This window comes from Gobius niger (assembly GCF_951799975.1).
Source record: "Gobius niger genome assembly, chromosome: 11".
Taxonomy (NCBI): Eukaryota; Metazoa; Chordata; class Actinopteri; order Gobiiformes; family Gobiidae; genus Gobius; species Gobius niger.
The window spans coordinates 30518729-30541457 of NC_136862.1; the positions used below are offsets into that span (position 1 = coordinate 30518729).

Genomic DNA, 22729 nt, shown 5'->3' on the forward strand with positions numbered 1-22729 from the left:
TCTGTTTGTGGATTTCTTATAAACTACGTACCACTACAAAGAAAACGAAGAACGCCAACGGAAGCATTTTGAAACGAGAAAACTATAGCTTTTAGTCCAAATGTTTGCTGGTACTCACAGTTTGAACATGCACAGAGTCAGAACAATCGAGACGGCACAGGAAATGTATTGCTTGGAGAAACGGAACATGATTTTTTTGGGATTTTTTCTTTCTTTTGTTAAACCATTTTACATTATAAAAAAAAACATACGAAAGGTATAATAATAGGGAACTTTACAACACACGAGATTTATAATAGTACCCATTTGGTCTTTACACAGCTGCGGAAGTCAGTCAAAAAAACAACAACAAAAAAATGTAACAAATATTAAAATAAAGATAGTAATTCGCACACAACGGCCAATTAACATCAAAAACAATAAAAAATATGATTGTAACGGTTGATTTATGGAGGACCACAACTGCCACGACAGTGTATTAAAGAATATACATTTAGCAGAAATGCTTTTTTTAATGAATCAATTGGGTTTATTCTCAGCTTAGGCGACATTTCTTTTACTGAAATGTTCCGGTTCGCTTCCATTTCTTTTATATATTGTCCTGGCAGTTCTTGTCCTCCATACATTAAGTAAACAGATAGAAAGTGCCTAAAAAGAGAACCTTGGTATCTTATTAAAATACTGCTGCACCAATACTTTATCATAGTTGAAAATGTAGTCAGTCGGTCGCTGGTTGGTCGTTGCTGGCTTTGTTTTTGAAGCTGGTGGAGACGGGAGGCAGAGGAGTGACAGGAGAGCGGCTAAAAGAGCTTTTTGTAAACATTAGTGGTTATTTTGTTTTAAACTACTGAGGAGAACACAAGCTTCCTCGTCCTTTCAAGTTTCGGGAAGCACAGGCCGGACCTTCGTTTGATGTGATTACACTTTAAAAGCAGTCCGTAATGCAAACTTTACACAATATCCTTTTGTGTTTCGGAGTCTCAACAACAGAAAATGCGACGGTTTGCTCTCTTAACCCGTCACACCGTATGGCTTTAATTGTTGAAACCGAATATTTAAAGATATAGACGGAAACATTTTTATAAACACTTAAAAAAAAAAGAATGAATCCATGAATTTAAACTTGGCTCTATACAGCGTTCGGATTTTGTCACTAAAAATGCAGGCAGTTTTGGCCAGTTTCACGCATGAAAGGATACTTTTGTTTTAGCAAAAGGTGAAATAATGAAAGAAAACAATAAAATGTCTTCATTATAATTATGTCAGACATCTAGAGCAAAATATAGATACAGACGGCATCTCGTCATAGAAGGGGGCGTGTCTTCGCCGAGGGGGAAAATAGAATCTTTAGAGAAACACAATTTTCCCTCTTTTTAGCCATTTTCTGGTGGAATATCAACTTATTTATCACATAAATAAAGTCAAGTGTAAATCGGGCCCATATGGATATTTTGTCGCAACAGATTGTTCAGTAGAAGTGAAAAAACGGCAGTTGTAGCAAGCGCTAGCTAACCGTTAGCATTAGCCCGATGCTAACATGTAGCATCAAGTTAGCATTCTACGTTATTCATGTATTTATGGGCTGTTGAAACCACTTTGCTCCTCCCCATGTCTTTGTATCATTATTTAGTAGAAACTATATTCATAATTCAGCATTTGTTACAGTAGTTTTTGAATAATTAGAGAAAATGTACATTTTTTCAAAAAATTTTCCCCCTTAACTGTTTTCAAAAATGAATATATATGGGCGATTCCAGAGACGCCGTCTGTATCTATAGTCTCCTCTTAAAGGATTAGTTTTTACTTACTGAGATTTGTTCCTACCTTAGCTTAGACGAGTTCACTTGTACCTGTCTGGTCTTCACGCGTGCCCTCAGTCACGTAAACACAGCACAGACGGTGTTAGCATTTAGCCTCTCCCCGTCTCCTCTATGGCTCCAAACCAGGTGAAGATAGAAGCTACCAAGCTCCTCCACGTTTTCACTTTTTTAAATATGGTTACGTGATGTGTTAAATATAAAGTATAGTTACACAAAATAATTGGTAGCTTCTATCTTCACTTCGTTTGGAGCTACAGAGGAGAGGAGGCTAAATGCTAACGCCGTCTGTGCTGTGACTGAAGGCACGCGTGAAGACCCGACAGGTACAAGTGAACTCGTCTAAGCTCAGGCAAGAACATATCTCAGCGTGGCCTGTTCCTTTAAGTGTAGCCTTGTCATTTCAGGGTCTCGCTTCAGGAAAACAGAATAAAAAGCACGCTAACGTCTCCGTCATTCCTCTACCTCAGCACACAAACATCGAGGTCTATCAACATTTACTGCGTATAAAAATATTCCCATATTGTCTCTCTTCAGTGAGTCTCTGTCAGCACTTTGAGCGAGAGTCCCGCTGCTCTGGCCGGCGACAGCTTGTGGAGATACTGCTGTGGCGGCGGCGGCGGCGAGCGCGTGTGCGAGCGAGTGTGCGCGAGGCGGGGCAGGGGAAGCGTCTGGGGAGGGGGCGAGCAGCCGGAGGATACGTGCAGCGGCTTCGCGTGCGACGGGACGGGCTTGTTCTGTTGTTGTTGTCGGTGGTGACATTTCCCCCGGTGGCTGCAGGGGGACGGCGGATTGGGGTGGTGGCCTTTGTGCCGGTGGTGAGCGCTGGGAGGGTGGCGAGACGGGGACAGGCCGCGGGGCGGAGAGTCCCGGAGGGGCGGGGGGGGGAGCGTCTGGGGAGAGGGAGAGTCTATGGCACTCATATCTGAAGAATCGGGGCTAGCGCAGGTCCCTCGGCGCTGTAGGTATCGAATGCACTTCTTTTTCCTCCTAAACGGGTCAGAGAGAGTGGTCTGTGAATACATAAAGCCATGCGGAGAGACGGTCAGACACGGACGACAGCGATGGGTCAGAACACATGGGTTATGGGGAAACAACATCATCAGGCGGATACATGATGGGACTGTGGCACGAATGTTGCCCCTGCATTTGTTCATCGAAAGTTCTCCAGGCCACACTTAGAAAATTGATGCTGATTTAACCTCTTAACTCCCGCCTGGGGGGAAAAAGGTTTTTTGGAGAGTAAACGATCGCCTCCTGATTGGACCAGACGGGGCCGGTTCACAGGAAAGCTCGTCTCATTGGTCAAGGCGATGGCACCGAGGATTCTGATCAATGTCTGAGATCAGGAACAGGAGGGACTTTAGTAAAAAAAACTAAATCAGATGACTTGTAACGTCCCAGGCGTTCAATTACACAAGATCGACTACATTTGTAAGACATTTCAAGTTACGGATTATCACTTTAATGCAGACTTTTGAATTTAAGCGTCTAAATCCAAAATGGAGGAAGAGTTCAGGAATCACAGCACATTTGTAACACCACCACTTCCTTATTGTTCTGTGTTGTTCTAATCCAGCTCGACCTTTTTATTCAGCGCTCTGAGTAAAGGTGTTTTAAAGTGATGGTCTGTAAGATGAGATGTTTTGCAAGTTTAGTAGATTTACATGTAATTGACCACCTGGGCCTGCATTCTGCAAACTAGGAGAGGCTTTCAGGTCATGTCTTTTGAAATTGAAACTTGAAACTTGATCTCAGAGCCGCAGTAAAGACCTGGCACACGATGTATTTCTGCAGTTGACCGAAGCGCTGAACAAAACGCTCCACATAGATTTGAGCCTCTGGAAAAGGGAGTGATTTTGAGATCTGTGAATCCTGAACTCTTCCTTCGATTTAGATTTCAACATCCTCAAAGTTAAGAGAACTTTTGATAAACAAATAAGAGCAGAATTCCGGTCACTGAACCGTTATCTAAGAACCGCTGTAAACAAGCCAAATGAATATCACAAACTGGATTCTGAATGGTGAAATGTACGTCGAGAGTAGCCAAATCTGCAAATCCTTTGGCAGATTTTTTTTTTTTTTTTTTTTTAATTGACAATCAGGCTGAATATTACATGCGATTTATGGCTGTGAAAATGCAAAATGAATGGTGTGTGATGCATAACAATTTAATTTAATAATGGCTTATGCTTTATTGATTTGCAATCGAAGTGTAATTTAAAGTTGCCAACTTTTAAAAATGTATTCATGATAAAACCTAAAACATTAAGAGAATTATAAACCCGCCCACAGGCATCTCCTACGGATCATAAATATGTGTGCAGTGAGACAAACGTTACTTTTAATACAATCCTGTTCTCCAAAACACTTTCAATTATTTTATGTATGAATTAGAGGGACGTCCCCAACCGATATTCAGTATCGATATCGGTAGCCGATCCAGACATTTTGATTGGATCGGATTTACCGAAAGACAGTAGTGAATCTGCAGCGTCTCCGGTCTGCAGGTTTACCGCAGTGGTGCTATCGCTAAGCTAATATCGCTAAGCTAATATCGCTAAGCTAATATTGCTAAGCTATTATCGCTAAGCTAATATTGCTAAGCTATTATCGCTAAGCTAATATTGCTAAGCTATTATCGCTAAGCTAATATCGCTAAGCTAATATCGCTAACAGCCACAGCTTAGACAGAAAGAAAAAAAAAACTTATTTCCTTTGCTGGGCCGTCATTTAGCTTTTATAGAGGAGCCAGAAACTGAGAAACTTCATTCCAACAGCGCTGATGAGAGCGCTCTTGCGTACATAATATATGTCATAATTAGCCATGTGCTCCTTGTCTTATGGTATACAGGCCATAAACATAATCCAACAGACCAGAATGACCATTAGAAGCAGATCTACTGCTGTCGTTTTGAGAAGGGGCTTAAAATGCTGCAATTATGAAACTTTTCTTTTAATGTAAAATGTCAATTTTAGTACTGTACAATCCTCAACATTACTTTCTAAATTACAATGTAAAGCTGCATCCAAAACCACTTGCATGTTTATAGAGAGGCCTGGAAAAGACGTCAACTGTTGAAACTACTGTAATATCTATAATTTATTATTCTTTTTTATTGTATGGTACATATTATCAATGTATAATAATAAATATTAACCCCTTAACTCCCACCTGAACCGAGCACATTTTCTCCAGTTTGGCTTTACCCCAGTCCAAAAGCTTCTGGAAAAACGGTGCGAAAATAGCAACAAAACTGAGACGAAAACAATGATAGAAATGTGACAAAAAAGTGAGAAAACTTTGACAAAAATGTGACAAAGAATGACAAAAAAATGACCAAAAAAATGACAAAAAATAAAAAAAAAGCAAAAAAGACTAAAAATTGACAAATAAAATGACAAAAAGGCAAAAAAAAGACAAAAAGTGACAAAAAAGTGACAAAAAATGACAAAAAAAAAGACTAAAAATTGACTAAAAAAGACAAAAAAAAGCAAAAAATGGCAAAAAAAATGTGACAAAAAAAGACCAAAAAATGAAGAAAAAAAAAAAAGTTACAAAAATGAGTTGAAAACCCCCCCCAAAAAAGATGGAAACAAATCTGATTATGTGAGGAAAAAGATCCATTTAGATGAGTTTTGTAGATCTTCGCTTTCAAATGCGGTGCTACACTGGCCCACAGGATTTGGGTAAAGCTGAACTGGAGAAAAAGCTCTCGGTTCTGGCGGGAGTTAAGAGGTTAAATAGAAATATAATGACGCAAAAGACTGTATTGAGTTGGTATTGGCCAACATGAAGTGTTATAAAATCGCTTTAGATTAAGTTGTATTGTATAAGTATTAGTAATGATTTTAGGGTAAGGGTTAAGGTTAGGGTTGGCTGTAAAAACGCCTATTATTAATGGACTATTAATATGTAAACAGATAAATGTATAATAAGCAGTGTGTTAATACTTTACAAGCATATTAATAATACCTTATTAATACTTAACCAGCAGACCTTAATATAAAGCGCTACCAAATAAACTTGCTTTATATCGACACAGACAGATTCTAACAAAATTATAATAAAGTGAGTTAACTAACCAGTAATACACACCCCTACTTAAACATTACAGTTTCTATCCACACTTAGTTCACTCTCTTACAAAATGCATGGTTTTTGATCATACTTCTGTACATTTTTCCTGTGCAATATTTGAAAACCGCAGCATTAGATTCCACCCTGAGCTTCAGCGTCGCCCGCCTGTGCAGACTCGGCTGTATCAAAGCGCTTCACAGGATCCGCCGTCATTACCAGAAAGCGTAATGAGTCAGGCCCAACCACAGGAAGAGGCGCCGCAGTATTTTTAGCCACATTCGGAGCCAGAGAAAGTGAATTCTGAAGCTGCCAAAGTTCAGCATCTCTGAGCAGCTCGCGCCTCTACCACCACTTCCCTGGTTTCACCGAGTCCTGAGAGAGCAGACGGGCTGGCTGTTTTTGGGGATGGGGGGCGGGGGCGGGGGGTTGCGGTGTCGAGGATGTGCCCCGACCGCATCAGACTGTTTGTGCTCTTTGTTCTACGTTTCCATGACGTGAGGCCGGGGCGCCGCAAAGGACTCGCAGAATGACATGGTCTCAGGTGGAAGATCCTCCAGCTCAGCTCAGCCTGCAGCGACTCAGACGCGGCACGTGGAGACCAGAGATTCACTACAATTTCAGGTTTTCGGAATAGTCGATGTATTAGTTACAAAGAATTTTATTGTGGATCTTTTGATTTTTGAATAAGCTTATTATGAGTGAGAAAATCCATAAACATTCAAGTTTTGCCTTGTTTTGTGGGTTCATAATTCAATAAATCAATTAGATACACTTTATTTTACACGACCCCTGATACACTGTACCTGCCAGGTTTAGTACAATGTGATGTAACAGTGCGTATTAATGTGGACCGATGTGTTACATACATGATGGAATAATACAGGGGCTCTCAACCTGGGGGTCGGAACCCCCAAGGGGGTCGTGAGACAAATTTGGGGGGTCGCCAGAGCATATAGATAAAGATATACATTTCAATATTATTACTTTGGTGTTGTAGCATACATCCTATTATGCTAGGGTGCCATTACTTGTTCTAAATTTTATTCATTTTAGTTTAGCCATTGTTTTGTCTTTGGTTTTTTAGAGTTATATAGGTTAATGTCCCTGCTTTTCCCATGGTCTGACCCAGGCGGGGGTCACGATCCTAATGAACTGTTATAATGGGGGGTCGCAGCTCCAAAAGGTTGAGAACCACTGGAATAATAGTTTGGAGATACATAATGTAATGGGTATCACTTTATGTACCCTTGATACATTGTACCGAACTACATTTAGTGCAGTGTAATGAGCTTTGTAACAATGTGTAATAACTTGTACTTATCGGTTAGATACACACTGGAATAACTTGTATCAGTACTTTGTAGGTACATAATGTAATAGGACACGAGACTGTTAGGGTTTGGGCTTAAAGGAGCTTTACCTGATTGTACGAAGAAACAGAACCACTCAAACTGCTATTTTCTGGTCCAAACTCATCTCAAACTTTCCTAATGCATTTACAACATTCATCACAGGGACTGAGTTTAAACCAGGTTTCACAACTTTCAGAGGGAAATCTGTCACTTCACTGTAAAACATGCCGACTAGCCTGACATTTTATGACTTTTTAAAAGGCTTTAAAACCAGTGTTTTTTTTTGGATTAATGTCTGCTTTTACCATAGACTAAAGGACAAACTAATTTTATTCCAATACAGAAAATTAAAAAAAAATCAAGGACACCTCCTTAAGGTTAGGGCTAGAATCATGTCTTATTACATGATGTAGCTACAAACTACAAATACATACTATTCCATTGTGTATCTAACCCATACGTACAAGTTACTACACACTGTTACAGAGCTCATTACATTGGACTAAATGTAGTTAGGTACAATGTATCAAGGGTACTCTAAAATAAAGTGATACCATGTACGGAGACATAAAAAACCCGAACTCTAACCCTAACCTTAAGCCCTAACCATCCAAAGTACAACACACATTATTTACTACATAGGTTCAAATCACTACAGATTACATTTAGTTTGGTACAATGTGTCATGGCAGTGTCAAATAAAGTGCAACCAATACAAAAAAACAAAACAGAAAAAAAAAAAACCCTAAAACCTTCATATACCTAAAGAGGAGATGTTTCAAGAGTGTAAAGACAACCAGATGTTTTTGTTTGTATCGACTAAAACTGAAAACTCAAAGTTCATGTAAATTTTGTCGACTCAATCTAAAATGTGGGGGGGCACGTGCTGGTGTTTTGATCCCGTTTCTGCGGCGCGGCTCTTTAATCCTGGCGCGAGAGCCTGAACATTGACATATTCTGGAGCTGGACAGTGTTTAACTCACAGTGGGAGGAATAGTTTGTACGGTGGTGGCGATGGTGTCGACAAAACAGATTTCAGTCCGAGTTTGAGTCTCATTAACTACGTTTTAGTCTAACTTAGAGTTGAATGAAAGAGTGAATCAGTGAAACGAACAGTGATCAGTGTTTTTGGGATGGAAGGAGAATGCATTGTTTCACTTCATGACGTGTTTGGATGTGAGGAGACCAGTGACTGTAAATGGCAAGTCCACAGGAGGGCTGGAAAGTGATTAGCGGAGCAGCGGGAGCGCAGTTTGAAAAGCGGATGTTAGTATGGGAGCGGTGATGGTCGTGATGGTCGGGCTGTGGGACAGGGCAGCGAGGTATACGCACCTGCAGGGCCCGCACCAGTCGGTCTGTTGGTTCAGGCCGAATCGAGCTCTGCATTTCTTTGGGGAGCCGGGGTCTGAGAGAGAGAGGGGCATGCACAGAACAGCGAGACACAGGCAAAGACTGCAGTCAGTACAACACCGGCTCCAGGCGGTTAGTGTTAGTGCAGAAGAAGAAGAAACCCTTCAGAGGTGGGGAGCGAGGAGGTCTTTTCAGTCTTTCCTGTGTATTGCCACGCTTTACACTTCCATATATAAATATCTTTTGCATCAGAGGTTGCCATAAACAGGTGTAGGCAAGTTTTCTTTATTGTAAATAGACCGAGGGCTGAAGCCGCTGAGTAGCAGCCCAAAGTAAAGCAAAACATTAGAAAAATTACCATCTTTAAGGAGATAAATGACTTAAAATTGCTTGAATTAAAGTTCTTCTATGTTGAATTCGAGTCTAATTCGGAGTAATCCAAGATACAAATGTTAGCGCCAATGGAACAAATCAGACAAATAATTGTTTTTCACTTGAAAGGACACAAAATTATCTGAATTAAGAGAATAACGACTACTAGAGGTTTTATCTCGTCTAAGACCAGACCAAATCTACTCAAACCTTAGATTTAATCTGTTCATTCATGTAAATGTAAGTCATTTATTCCTTAAAACGAGAGTGCACTTCTTTCAAATGCCAGTGTTGTACATAATATATGACCTCATTGGGTGCATTGACAGTATTTCTACCATTTTTCTCCCATTTAACTCTAATAATGTTGAAAGTACTCTCTGTTTTGTGTAATAATGTTTCTCAAAATCATCTTGAGGGCCAGAGGTTCTGTACGGGAGGGCCGGATTTGACGTTGCCGACCCCTGCCATAGGCCTTTCCTGCCACATTAGCTACCAAAGAAAATAGAACCTGCTTCATGGATTTAAGATCTACAGAAGAGGCAGGACGGTGAATTTATTCTTCAGACTTAGGGGACAGAAAACCTGTCAGTGACTGGACTTTCACTGTCAGTCCACAAACACAGACTGGATCAAGGCCAGTTTTTTTCTCCGTGTCACCTGTGGCTCTCCATGGGACTAGGGAGCGGAAGATTGTTTAGTAAAGGGAATTATAAAGTCAGCAGATTAGTGCTGTGACGTCATCGTTTTAAGAAAAGTTGCGGAGACGCTGTAACTATGGATCCATGTAAATGGTTTTCAGATCTTTCCACTCTGGGACCTCATTTACAAACCCCTTGAACGCCGGTTTCACATGGATGACCGGCTGGATTGATCAAATGTTTTTTGCGTTTAGTCCTGAGCGTGACTTGGTTTGGACAAGTGTAATATTCTTGGATGGCTTCGACTGAAAATGACATTGAATTCTGAACACGGTGCTTTCGTCCCATCTTTAAATTTGTATCCAGTTTTTATTTGTTGACAAAAATACCTAGAGATTTTAGTCATAGCTTTAGCCTCATATACGACACTCTACCCACCTCTGAAAGTATTAGCAGTGAGCTTAAAACACTCAAGCTTTCACAGTCGCAAAGACATGCCCTGTAGAGAGAAGGTTAAGGAGAAAAAGCACCAAACGCAGAGTGTTAGTTCGTTTGCCACAGACAAAGTATCTGTTAATGACTTGGATAACTCTTCTACTGTGGTGTGGGGACTTGTATTACTTTTATAGGTGGATGAATGTGCGAAATACAAAATTGCCTTTTCACATTAGGCCAAATCCTCACTGCAGAACTTGTATGTCGCCACTTTTCCCAGAACTATAGATAAAAATGTAACGTTTTGATGCGACTTTTTTGGGTAAATGGAAAAATGTGGGGGCGTTAGGGTTTGCGTCACGCGCCGCAAAGCGCCAACGCAAAGTCATGGAGGCCCGTCTGTTGCCGACTGCATGAGATGGTGACGAGGGGGGGGGGGTTTCTGCATGTCGTGTGGGGTTTACCTGCGCTGGAGTCCTGCTGCTTCTCCCGTTTCCTCCTCTTCTTTTTGCCCTGAAACAAAACACACACAAACCCATGCACAATTTAATGAGAATAACAGTGATAAAAAACAGCAAGCGGCAATAAAGGCCTGGTGTGACTCAGAGGACAGAGATTACAGCAAGGAACCAACAATCTCAGTGTCCAGGAAGGTTCTCCTTTAATGTAGCTGTGTGGAACTAAAGTGTCTCAGCTGAGGATGGTTTTATGACTGCGTTTTATGACTCAACTGTAATTCCACAAAAACACTGAAGACCTCACGACAATCAGTCAGAGAGACGTCAAACCCACAGGACAGGGACACTGGTGGGACTTGGACCCACAATCTCAGGATATGAGAGCAGGGGCGTAGCCAGGATTTTTTTTTTTTTTTTTTACATGGGGGGCAAAGTTATATTACAGGGGTGGCACGATAATGTTAAAAATCCGCTGTCTACAATATTATCTGTCAAATGGGACACAAAAGCATTAACTTTATTTAATTATTTCAGAAAATGTTACAGTTCGTGTGCTCATTATTATTCATTACACAATAAACTTTGACGTCTTGTGTTACACTTTGCCTGGCATTTTAGTTGGGCTGTGTATGAGAATATTCTTAATAAAATATGAATAGGCTGTTAAGCGCTTATTGTGCTGAAGTGTTAATTTTGTCGACTAAAATGTTTAGTCTTAATTTTAGTCAAAGTGATATTTTTCACGACTAAAATTGGACTAAAACTAAATTAAAAGTTTCTCATGAGACTAAAACTATGACTAAAATGTCAAGATGTTTTAGTCGACTAAAATAAGACTAAATAAAAATGAAAAGGAAAGACTAAAATCATCCAAACTTCTATTGAGCGTCTGAAAGAGCCTCAGATCATTTAAATTCACTGCCAAATGAACAGGTTTGTGCTTTTCATGTGGAGCAGCTCCATGAAGTCGAGGACCACGATTAAATATGATTATAATGAATATTATAAATATAAGTCGACTAAATTAGTCTTAAATTTAGTCGACTACATTGACATGCAATTTTAGTCGACTAAAACTAGACTAAAATTGAAAAGATTTTTTTGACTAAATCTCGACTAAAATCAAATTACATTTTAGTCAAAAGACTAAAACTAAAACTAAAATAAAATATGTTGTCAAAATTAACACTGTTGTGCTGTGGATGTAGTGGGTTTAAGTGAGCCCGGCCCCCCCTGTGGCCCCCACCTAGCAACGCAAAGGAGAGCCACTTGTTAATGCCCTGCTCCTTAAAGGAACAGGCCACTGTTTTTTTCCACACTGAGATATGTTCTTACCTGAGATTAGACGAGTTGATGTGTACCTGTTTGAACTTTGTGTGTGCCCTCAGTCACGCAAAACGACCAAACATGTTGTTAGCATTTAGCCTCTCCCAGCATATTCCTATAGCTCCAAACGGGGGTGAAGTTGGAAGCGACCCAGACAGGTACGCATCAACTCGTTTAAAGCTACACCGCGTAGAATTTTACTCAAAAAACTAAATTGAAATACAAGCTTTTATTTTATGACAGATATTTTCAGCGTTGAAAAATACCTCAAACAAACATGTGATTTTGCTGTGAGCGGCTCAGCTCTCCTAAGACATGACATGACTTTACCGGGAGTGGGTACGTCTCCAGCTCGTTTCCATGGAGACGTCGACTAAAGTCAGCAGAATTTGAGATTTGAACAGGTTATGTTCACGTCCAAATTCATTTTTTGATTTCTCACTGCAGAAATAGCATTGTCTGTCGAGCTGGTCATTAGGAGCATGTTTTGTACTGATGGCAACAGTATAGTCCAAAATGTTACGCAGTGTACCTTTAAAGGGACTATAGGGAGTTTAAAAATGTTAAAATTATGTATTTCCCTCCCCAACATGTTCCAGCCATGTTCTAATGTGTAGAATGAGCTCAGACCTGTGTTCACCACAACTGCCTCTAAAATCCTGTCACTCAAAAATGTGTCACTTCGGGTCAGAATTGCCGTCATGCACGAGCTTAATATAGAAGGTGCAGTTACACATATGGCCTGGGGTGGCAGTAGTGAGTATAAAATGGCCAACTTGCACCCAGCCCCTTTAAGCTCAGGTAAGAACATATCTCAGTATGGAAAAACGGTGGCCTGTTCCTTTAAGCACTCGACGGGCCATTACTGTCATGGGTTATTTTTTAGTTAACTCGATTTAGTTCACTATCCATTTTCAGTGAATGAGATTCAAACTTTTCATCCTTCAACAGACAGTTTCTCAGTTCTTTTGCCCTTGTCCAGCATATTTTAGTCAAACTATGTTGCTTGTGCTCCGGAGTGGTTCATTTATTAAGAAAACATGTGGACTCTGATACACTACATCGTTGGTTCAAATCCCTGACACCTCTTCAGAGATTTCAACAAATATCATTGATTTTTTTTTTCTGAATCTGGAGCGTTTTGGAGGTTTTGTTCGGGCACGGTCTACGTGTCTGGCAAGCTTCATCTTTTGTTGACTAGGCCCCACTCTAGTGTTCTTACGCAGTGTCAGACCTCCTTTCACATGAGGATAAAGCATGAGGTGTTCCCAGGTTCAAACAGGAAGAAACAAAAAAAACAAAAGAAACACCCACAGAGACAAAGCCAACGTCCCCATAAAAAGCACTGAAGCCCCTCATGCAGCAGCCACAGTTAAACCATCTTCATCATCAAACACACCTTCAGTTCAGAGTTAGAGGAACTAAACACTAAACAGACTGTTTCACTGCAATTAAGATGAGCTGCTGCCGAAGGGAGGGCACGTTCAACACGAGCTAACGGGAGGTCGTTTATACTCGCCGTTCATTTCGTTATTGGACTGGGACATCGCACATTAATGAACAATCACATACAAAGTGTACACAAATTCTAAATGGGATTAACCTCTTAACTCCCGCCTGAACCGAGAGGATCTTTTTCCTTGCTTCAGATTTTTTTTCCATCATTTTTTTGTTTGGTATTCAACTCATTTTTTTGTCATTTATCGTCCATTTTTGTCATTTTTTTGGTCACATTTTGTCATTTTTTGGTCAAATTTTTATCACATTTTTGTCACATTTTGGTCATTTTTTTTGGTCACATATTTTTCTTTTTTTGTCACATTTTTGCCACTTTTTCATCAATTTTTTGGTCACATTTTGTCATTTTTTGGTCACATTTTTGCCACTTTTTCATACATGTTTCATCACTTTTTTGTCACATTTCCATCATTGTTTTCATCTCAGTTTGTTGCTGTTTTTTCCAGAAGCTTTTTGACTGGGGTAAAGCCAAACTGGAGAAAATGTGCTCGGTTCATGTGGGAGTTAATGGGTTAAAGGAAAACTGCTTTAGCTGGACTTTTGGAGCCAGCTCTAATATTTAGAACAGAGCAAAAATACAGATAAAATCAGTGAAAGGAAAAAGAAACAAAAAAAAAAATCGAACAATCGAACAATGTAGCGCAGGGGTGCCCAACCAGTCGATCACAGTCAACTGGTCAGACTGATCCCAAGCGAGGGGGGTAGGAATTAGAAAGGACAGGATTTCGCGATACTGCAATCGCAACTACTAACACAAAATCAAGAAAGCGCAGTGAAATCAGTACACCACTGTGACTGAAGCCCCCCTGTCCCCCGGCCGCCTCCTACTAAGCCCCGGGTCTCATTTTGCTACTGGACATTATTTGGCTTTTACCTGACAGCAGGGGCTGGACTGGGACTGAAGAACGGCCCTGGACTCTGGACCAGCCCGGCCCAAACTAGCGTAAATGCAACACTTCCACAAATACATATTTAACCCTTAACCGAGTGCATTTTCTCCAGTTCGGCTTTACCCAAATCTAAAAGCTTCTTGATCGAAGAGCAACAGTGTAATGCCTGATTTGAAAGCTAAGACTTACAAAAGTGATTGAAACTTTTTGTCACGTTGTCGCCACATTTTTGTCATGTTTTTGTTGATTTTTCGTCACTTTCTTGTTGTGTATTTGTTGTGTTTTCGTCACTTTCGCGTCACTTTTGTATTGTGTTTTTGTGGCTTTTTTGTAGCTTTTTTCATTGCATTTTTCCATTGTTTTGTTGTGTTTTGGTCTCTTTTTTGTCATGTTTTTGTTGTGTTTTCGTCACTTTCGTGTTGTGTTTTTGTGGCTTTTTTGTAGCTTTTTTTTTCATTGCTTTTTCCCATTGTTTTGTTGTGTTTTGGTCTCTTTTTTGTCATGTTTTTGTGGGTTTTTGTTACTTTCCTGGCACTTTTTTGTTCCGTTTTCATCCTCATTTTCGTGGCTATTTTGATTCTTTTCTTTTCAGCTTTTAGACTTAGGTAAAGCTTGGTTAAGGCGGGGGATGAGAGGAGAAAATGGAATGGCCAGACCGGTGGCCCAAGAGCCAGTGGCCCGTCCGTGCTCTTCCAGAATGGACACATGGCCAGTCCGCCCCTGCCTGACAGATGAACTGCATGTTTTCTCTTGTGTGGCGTGTGTCCGTGTGTTGCTTGTGAGGCGCCGTCTTTTCACACTGACTTTTTAGGAATCACGTGACTGAACCGGGAGCAAACGTGAAAAAAAATAAACCGAGCTTCATCTCCTCCGCAGAGCAGCTCGTTCTGGGCAGTGTTTGATCAGACTCTGAGACGCTACAGTGACAGGTGCACGTCTGCTCCGCCCACTGTTCACAGCTGAGCGGAGACAAAAGACACGCACAGATCTGCTTTACTGATGACACGACTACAACTCCTACTTGAGTTATTTTCATATTCCCCAAATCCTCCATTGTTGTAAAATGAAAAGAAAAGTGTGAATTTGGTTTATTTTTCTGTTTGGTTCATATAAAGCAGTGTTTTTTTTTAAGAATTCTGTAGGCTAATGTTCCGATTTCTCACGGTGTGACCTGGGCTGGGGGGGTCACGAACCCCTTTAACTGCTATAATGGGGGTCGCGGCTCCAAAAGGTTGAGAACCACTGATATAAAAGGACCGTCATGCAGATTAGTGTGCGTGTATTTGTGCTTTACAACAAACTCTACAAACTGGCAATTGGAAGAGGACTTTGTCTGCGTGTGTTTGAGAGAGGAAGGGTTTGTGTTGTGATGTCTAGAGGTCGGTGTGGAGGTCGGAGGTCGGAGGTCGGCTACTTGGAAAGCAGATCTTGGGTCAAAAAAGGTTGGGCTGATTTAAAGACAAACGTGGAGGTCAGAATAATAAGCCTGTGTCCAGTCATGACTTAAAGGGAGGCAAAAACATTTGAATGGAAAGTCCATTAAAGCAAAGAGCTTCTGGAGCCTGCCCCCTTTTCCTGTTAGCCTTAGCAGCTAATAGCCATGCTGTGTCCATATTTTTTCACAGTCTATGCTTGTAACTGAATTTGCTCTGCCATCAGCCCTGCCTGAAAATCACATTCAACACAAGCAGCACCAGACTAACTCTAACCAGACTAACCAAACTAACTCTAACCAGACTAACCAGACTAACTCTAACCAGACTAACCAGACTAACTCTAACCAGACTAACTCTCCCAGCGCAGAATTCAATGAAAAAGTCATACTTGCCAGGCTATACTGGACATGCTAACAAAATGCTAATCTAGGACGATATATTCTTACAGCCAGACCTGTGTTTTCTTTTGCACCGTTACATGTTTGGATCGCACATGTGTCTGGTCTGCTGATTTAAACATCGTGTGTCTTCTGGCTTGAAGAGGCAGAATGACGGCGCCACCTGCAGGCCCACTTCTTCAGGTGTGAGAAAGTGAACGCGCTCCCTCGTCCCAGCTCCATAGTGTGAGAGGCACATTTCCTGGATGTCGACGGCTTCTCTGATCCAGCTGGAGGAGGTGATTCACTCTCTCGCAGCGGTCTGAAATAGCTGACTTTAGCTCTTGTTTTTTTTATTCCGCTTGTTTTTCTTTCTTCCTGATGGTAAACGGCACCAAAAACGCTTTAAATCAGCAGCCCAGACATCATGTGACACTGCTGAGGATGGCAGCAGATATATATAAGGACATATCATCATCACAGGTCAGTCATCTTGGGACTCACTCACTAGAACCAAAAATCAGTCAGTCATGAAGTCAGACAGCTGCAATATATACAAAACATGGCTGCTCCAGTCCCGCCCAGAACCGGGAACAACAACCACATTAGTCCAGTGCTCAGGCCTTTGCACTGGCTTCCTGTCGCTCAGAGAATAGTCTAGCATGACCCGGGCTCTGAAAACCTCGTGAAGAGCTCTCTTGGTGGTTCCCAGAGTCGGAACTAAACACGGTGCGGCCGCGTTTAAGCTTTTTGATTGCATTTTCTGCTCAATATGTTTTGGTATTTGTTGTTTTCAGGTTCTAGAATGTGATGATGTCACACTTCCATGTTGGGGGGGCAGGAGCCATTTGTTCCTATTTACTGCATTACACTTTCACAAGTCATTTCTAAAAAGAAAACGTATGAATTACAAAACTGATCATTAACCTCTTAAACCGTGCTCATTTTCCCCAGCTTGGTTTTACCCAAATCTAAAAGCTTCTCGGAACCCCCCCCCCCCCCCCCATCAAAATAGCGACAAAAACGAGGATGAAAATGTAGGTTTGTCGTTGTTGTTGCGTTTTTTTTTTCATTTACAACTCGTTTTTGTCGCTATTTTGACACCGTTGAGAAGAAGCTTGGTTAAGGCGGGGGTTAAGAGGTTAAAATCAATGACTGGGTCCATGGTCTTTCTCTTTCCAAAAAAATCTCAAAAACAAAATACTTTCCCTGCCCCCCACCTGTAAAAATATAATAGGCCTTTCGAACACAGTGATGTCACCTGACACCCACCAATATGGCGGCTGCATAATATGTTTCACTCCAAAAATGTATAATTTTCCAATAAATTTAGATGCAACACCAGTTTTAATGCGTTTTGACATTTAACCTCTTAACTCCCGCCTGAACCGAGAGGATCTTTTTCCTCACGTCATCAGATTTTTTTCCCATCATTTTTTTGTTGGGTATTCAACTCATTTTTGTAACTTTTTTGTCATATTTTGTCATTTTTTGAATCAAATTTTTGTCATTTTTTTTTGTCACATTTTTGTGATTTTTTCGTAATTTTTTTATAAATTTTTTGTCACTTTTTTGTCACATTTTGGTCATTTTTTTGTTCAATTTTTTTGTCAAAATTTTATCACATTTTTGTTTGTTTTTTTGTCACATTTTTGTCATTTTTTTGTCACTTTTTTGTCAATTTCTTGTGACATTTTTGTGACATTTTTGCCACTTTTTCATCAATTTTTCGTCACTTTTTGTCAATGTTTTCTCCCTTTTTTGTCACATTTTGTCATTTTTCCGTCAATTTTTTTAATCAAATTTTTTGTCTTTTTTTTTGGTCAAATTTTTGTAATTTTTTAGTAAAATCTTTATCATATTTTTGTTATTTTTTGGTCAATTTCTTGTGACATTTTTGTGACATTTTTGCCACTTTTGCATCAATTTTTCGTCACTTTTTTGTCACATTTCCATCATTGTTTTCGTCTCAGTTTTGTTGCTATTTTCACGGCTTTTTTTCCAGAAGCTTTTGGACTAGGGGTAAAGCCAAACTGGAGAAAATGTGCTCGGTTCAGGCGGGAGTTAAGGGGTTAAGGCCTTAGTTTGAGCATGATTCATTTAATGACTTTAAATTCCCCACAAAAAATCCTGTTGCATGTTTGTATTTACAGAAACTTCTTTTATTGTGTTGTATTTCTCCAGTATTTCTGAGTTGGCAGAACTAGCCCGGCCGTGCCTCACTAAAAGGACTCTACACAATAATGCTCTAGCTCTAAAACCCTCAGCCTTGACAGCGAAGCAGTCATGCAGCTGTTTTTTGTTAGTTCACGAGCCGTTTTATGCCTCTGTGACACAAACCAGGACATGCACAGTCATTCGGCTCGAAGACGGGGGGGGGGGGGCCGAAACTGAGGCGCATGCACGAGGAAGAATTACCCACGATCCCCTCTCTGTCATGCAGTGTGTGGCGTGCAGCACAGAGGCATAAAGAACAGGAGAAGGAGTCCCTACCCCATCGGCTCTACCGCCCTCGCTACCGCCTGCCTCCTGCACACAAACAGACAGCACAGCTCATTCTCCTCAAGGGTTAACCAGACGCCTCACTCCGCATGAGGGCGTTTCAGAGCGCCAGTTACGAGTCGCCCGCTCCGTGGACTTAGCGAGAGGTTAACACGCAGTAAAGGAAAGGTAATAATGTACACATAACGGTGACAAGTTTCAAAAACAGTGAAATCCGGTTGATATTTTGGTGTGTGTGTGTCTCTGGTTCTTACGTAGTTGTCCCGTGCCGACCAGGTGGGGTACAGCTGCATGTGGAGCTGTCTCTCCTTCCGGGCCAGTTCGTAGTACTTGGCCTGTTCCTCTCTGGTCAGCGCGTGCCACTGTGGACGAGAAACAAAACAAATGTTAAAACCTTTAACCTCTGAACCGCCTGAAGCAAGTGCATTCTGTCCTCTTTGGCCATTATATAGGTCTGTGTAACACCTCATTTGAAAGCTAAGACCCACAAAACAGATCTTTTTCCTCGCGTTGTTGCTGTGTTGTGTCACCTTTTTTATGTTTGTTTTTTTATGTCACATTTTTGTTGAATTTTTGTCACTTTTTGTGTTTACTTTTTTCGTCAGTATCTGCATAGATACAGACGGCATCTCGTCATAGAAGGGGGCGTGGCTTCGCCGAGGGGGAAAAGAGAAACACAATTTTCCATTGTTTTTAGCCATTTTCTGGTGGAATATGAACTTATTTATCACATAAATAAAGTCAAATGTAAATCAGGCCCATATGGATATTTTCTCACAGCAGATTGTTCAGTAGAAGTGAAAAAACGGCAGTTGTTGCAAGCGCTAGCTAACCGTTAGCATTAGCCCGTTGCTAACATGTAGCATCATGTTAGCGTTCTCCGTTATTTATGTATTTATGGGCTGTTGAACCACTTTGCTCCTCTCCATGTCTTTGTATCTTTATTTAGTAGAAACTATATTCATAATTCAGCATTTGTTACAGTAGTTTTTGAATAATTAGAGAAAATTTAAATTTTTTTCAAAATAGTTTTCCCCCTTAACTGTTTTCAAACATGACCAAATATGGGTGATTCCAGAGATGTCGTCTGTATCTATTCTATGGTTTCTGATAGAAAGATACATACGGCATCTCTGGAATCGCCCATATTTGAGGTGTGTGAGGCGTGTGAGGCTGCATGAGGCGCGTGAGGCTGCGTGAGGCGTGCTCGGTGTGTTCGGCGTGTTCGGCGTGTGAGGCGCGTGAGGCGTGTTCGGTGTGTTACCCTGCGGCCGAGGATCTGGTTGATGGCGGCGCTCTCCTTCAGCGTGCACTCGGCGATGACCTTGGCTCTCATCTCCTTCATGTACAGCATGAACGCGTTCAGAGGCTTCTTTATCACGGGCTTCTTGGGCTCCTTCTCCCTCTTCACCTCCACCTGGGCCTTCCTGAGCACAGCACAAGCACGGACACTTCAGACCCAGATACACACAAGTACTGCAGTTTTATCATACTTGACTACTACTGTCCAGTATCAGTACACACAGCTCCAAGTAAAAGACTTTTGCTTCAAATAAGTCACACTTTTCAAGAAATCTGTCCATGAGGCAAGTATTTCAAAAGTTTTCATTGTACACAAATTTAGACACAAAATCTTAATTTAGTGGAAACAAAGTCTGGTACATGGTCCCCGTCAAATCAATTAAACAAACTAACTGTAGAAGTTTTTTTTCCAAATTTGTATGTATACAAATCTTGACTCAGACAGATTTCTGCGACTAAGGACAAATTAAATCAAAATGACTTCTTGTGTAATCTTTCCACCGCACTCTGTGAGTGTCAAAAGCTATAAATGTTTGTTTGTTTGTTTGTTTGTTTGTATACTTTATTGTCCCCATAGGGGCATCAATGAATCACATTTCTTTGGAAATATCAGCATTGTTGCATAATATAAAAGTTACACTTCATGTTACTCTACATTGTCCTAAATTAAATGTAGTACACTGTAGTCACTGTAATGAAGTACATGCACAGTGGGAATAATGTGTGTTAGTACTTTGGAGGTACATAATGTAGAAGACATAAGACCTTTAGGGTTAGAGCAGGGGTGTCCAAAGCGCGGCCCGGGGATAAATGCGGCCCTCAGACCAATTTTCGACGGCCCTTTATTGTGTTTTTGGTGTTGCTGTGAGGCACATCGAGTTGCCTTGTGCATGAAATGTGCTGTAATAAATTTGCCTTGCCTTGGCCTTCTTGCAGAATCGGTACACATCTTCAATTGTTATATATTATATCAATAATTATTATTATTATAATTATATTATTTGAAATTCAATAATTCTACACAATCCTCACCTAACAACTCACAGTGTATTGTGAGACAGATCTAGCATGAAGGCTTTAGGCAGAAATAAAGGTGTGGGGCACAGTTTAAACCTCTGCTAGTCGAAGGTTTCACGGCACTGACCACAGATCGATGGCCCTTCACCTCGTGTACGCTTCAATATAATTCAATAATACGTTTGGACACGCCTGGGTTAGAGTAAAGGTCTTATGATTTATTACATAACGTTCCTTCAAACTACAACCTATTATTCCATCATGTATCTAACTCATAGGTCCGAGTTATTACACAGTGTTACAGCACATTATTACATTGTAGTAACTTTGGCAGGTGCAACGTGTACAACAAGTGCTACTTTTGAAAATCAGGTTTGTCACATTACACTGAAACATACATTTGACTTTTTAAACAAAAGCCGAAGCAATATTAGTGTTACTCAATCAGTATTCACAGTATTCACAGTACTCACATAGAGTTTTCACCAAGTAATCTTTTACTTTTACTTGAGTAAGTGAAGTTATTTATAAGTAACATCACTCTTCTTCTTCCTCCCCTGCCTTTCATGTTTGAGTCCACTACACTACAAAAAGTCATCAGAATATTTAAGTAAAGTCATTTAGAGGAATCTGTCCATGAGGTTTTTGACTTTCAGACTTTTAAACAGTTTTATTTCAGTTTAAGATGAGTTTTTATTCCATCTGTCACAAATGCAGCGTAAGGAGCCGACTGTGCCTTACGTGTACATGCCGCGGTCGTACTGGTCGTGCTCCTGTTTGCCTGTAGGGGGCACTATGGCGGGGTGGGGGATCCCCGTGGGGTGCATGCCCGAGGGCCCGAGCATCAGCGAGTGAGGGAACCTGGAAAACAGAAACACAAATAAAGACTTTTTTTTTTTCCTTTACTTTTTTTGGCTAAACGTGAGCGGAGAGAAGCTGGAGCGCGTTTTGGCAAAAGCGACAAAGCAAAAGCCTCAAAGGATCTGCAGCGCTCCCCTTTCAGAGCAGCAGGTGGCGCCGTGGAGACGTCCCGTTAAACTCCAAGTGCGTTTGGTAAATTTGGGGACGCTGTTTTTGTGTTTTGAATTTGAAGCCGCAAAGTTGTTTTGGATATCACGAATTTGTACTTTCTGCTTTGAGCAATTCAGTACTTGTTATAACAAATGCAGTACTTTCACTTAAAACCTCGAAACCCCCGCCTGCACCGAGCAACTTATCTACAGTTTGGCCAGAAGAAAAAAACAAGGATGAAAATGCAAAAAAAAAAATTCAAAAGAGCCTCAAAAGAGCAGCAAAAAGTGACAAAAATTTGATGAAAAAGATCAGTTTAGAGCAGTTTTGTAGGTCTTAGCTTTCAAATGAAATGATCAAAATGCACTCAGATGAGGCAGTGGGTTAAAGCTGCATTATGGAACTTTTTGGGCGAAAAAACAAACTTGATATTTGTACATTCATTGACCTTTGTGTATGAGCGGTCAGCGTGGCGCCTTTACTTTCCATCGGAGTGGCCTCTACAATGCTTGTTTTGCTGGTTTTCTGGCGAGAGGCTCCGTCAGCAGAGAAAACCTACCAGAAACCTGAGAAACTATTGATCCTGGAGCGTCACAGAGGTCACTGTGATGGAAAGTACAGGCGCCGTGCTGGACACTGGCTCACTAAAAAGGTCAGATACTCGCTAATGTTTTTTTTTTGTTTTCCCCACATCAAAAGCTCCATAATGCAGCTTTAAGTACAAATATGACTGAGCGACTTTTATTGGAGTAATGTTTCACCAGCGCACTCCAAAAAAAAAAAGTATCTGGATGAGTTTAACCTCTTAGCTCCCGCCTGAACCGAGAGGATCTTTTTCCTCACG

The 22729-nt window shown here is 40.8% G+C and overlaps 1 protein-coding gene across 6 annotated transcripts in view; it reads right to left on the reverse strand.

The window, feature by feature from the left end:
• Nucleotides 1–2624: 2624 nt before the first annotated feature.
• tcf7 (transcription factor 7) overlaps nt 2625–22729 on the reverse strand; it is a 124132-nt gene continuing 104027 nt past the window's right edge. The window contains exons 7-13 of one of the 6 annotated variants that reach the window (XM_079566348.1): nt 21616–21735; nt 19820–19982; nt 18810–18917; nt 18547–18582; nt 10513–10561; nt 8583–8655; nt 2625–2830 (exon numbers count right to left, since the gene is read on the reverse strand). In XM_079566348.1, coding sequence (XP_079422474.1) covers nt 2737–2830; nt 8583–8655; nt 10513–10561; nt 18547–18582; nt 18810–18917; nt 19820–19982; nt 21616–21735 — 643 coding nt within the window. In that variant the 3' untranslated portion in view covers nt 2625–2736. The remainder of the gene's footprint in view (nt 2831–8582; nt 8656–10512; nt 10562–18546; nt 18583–18809; nt 18918–19819; nt 19983–21615; nt 21736–22729) is intronic. The other 5 variants (XM_079566349.1, XM_079566350.1, XM_079566352.1 and 2 more) reach the window with 5 other exon arrangements.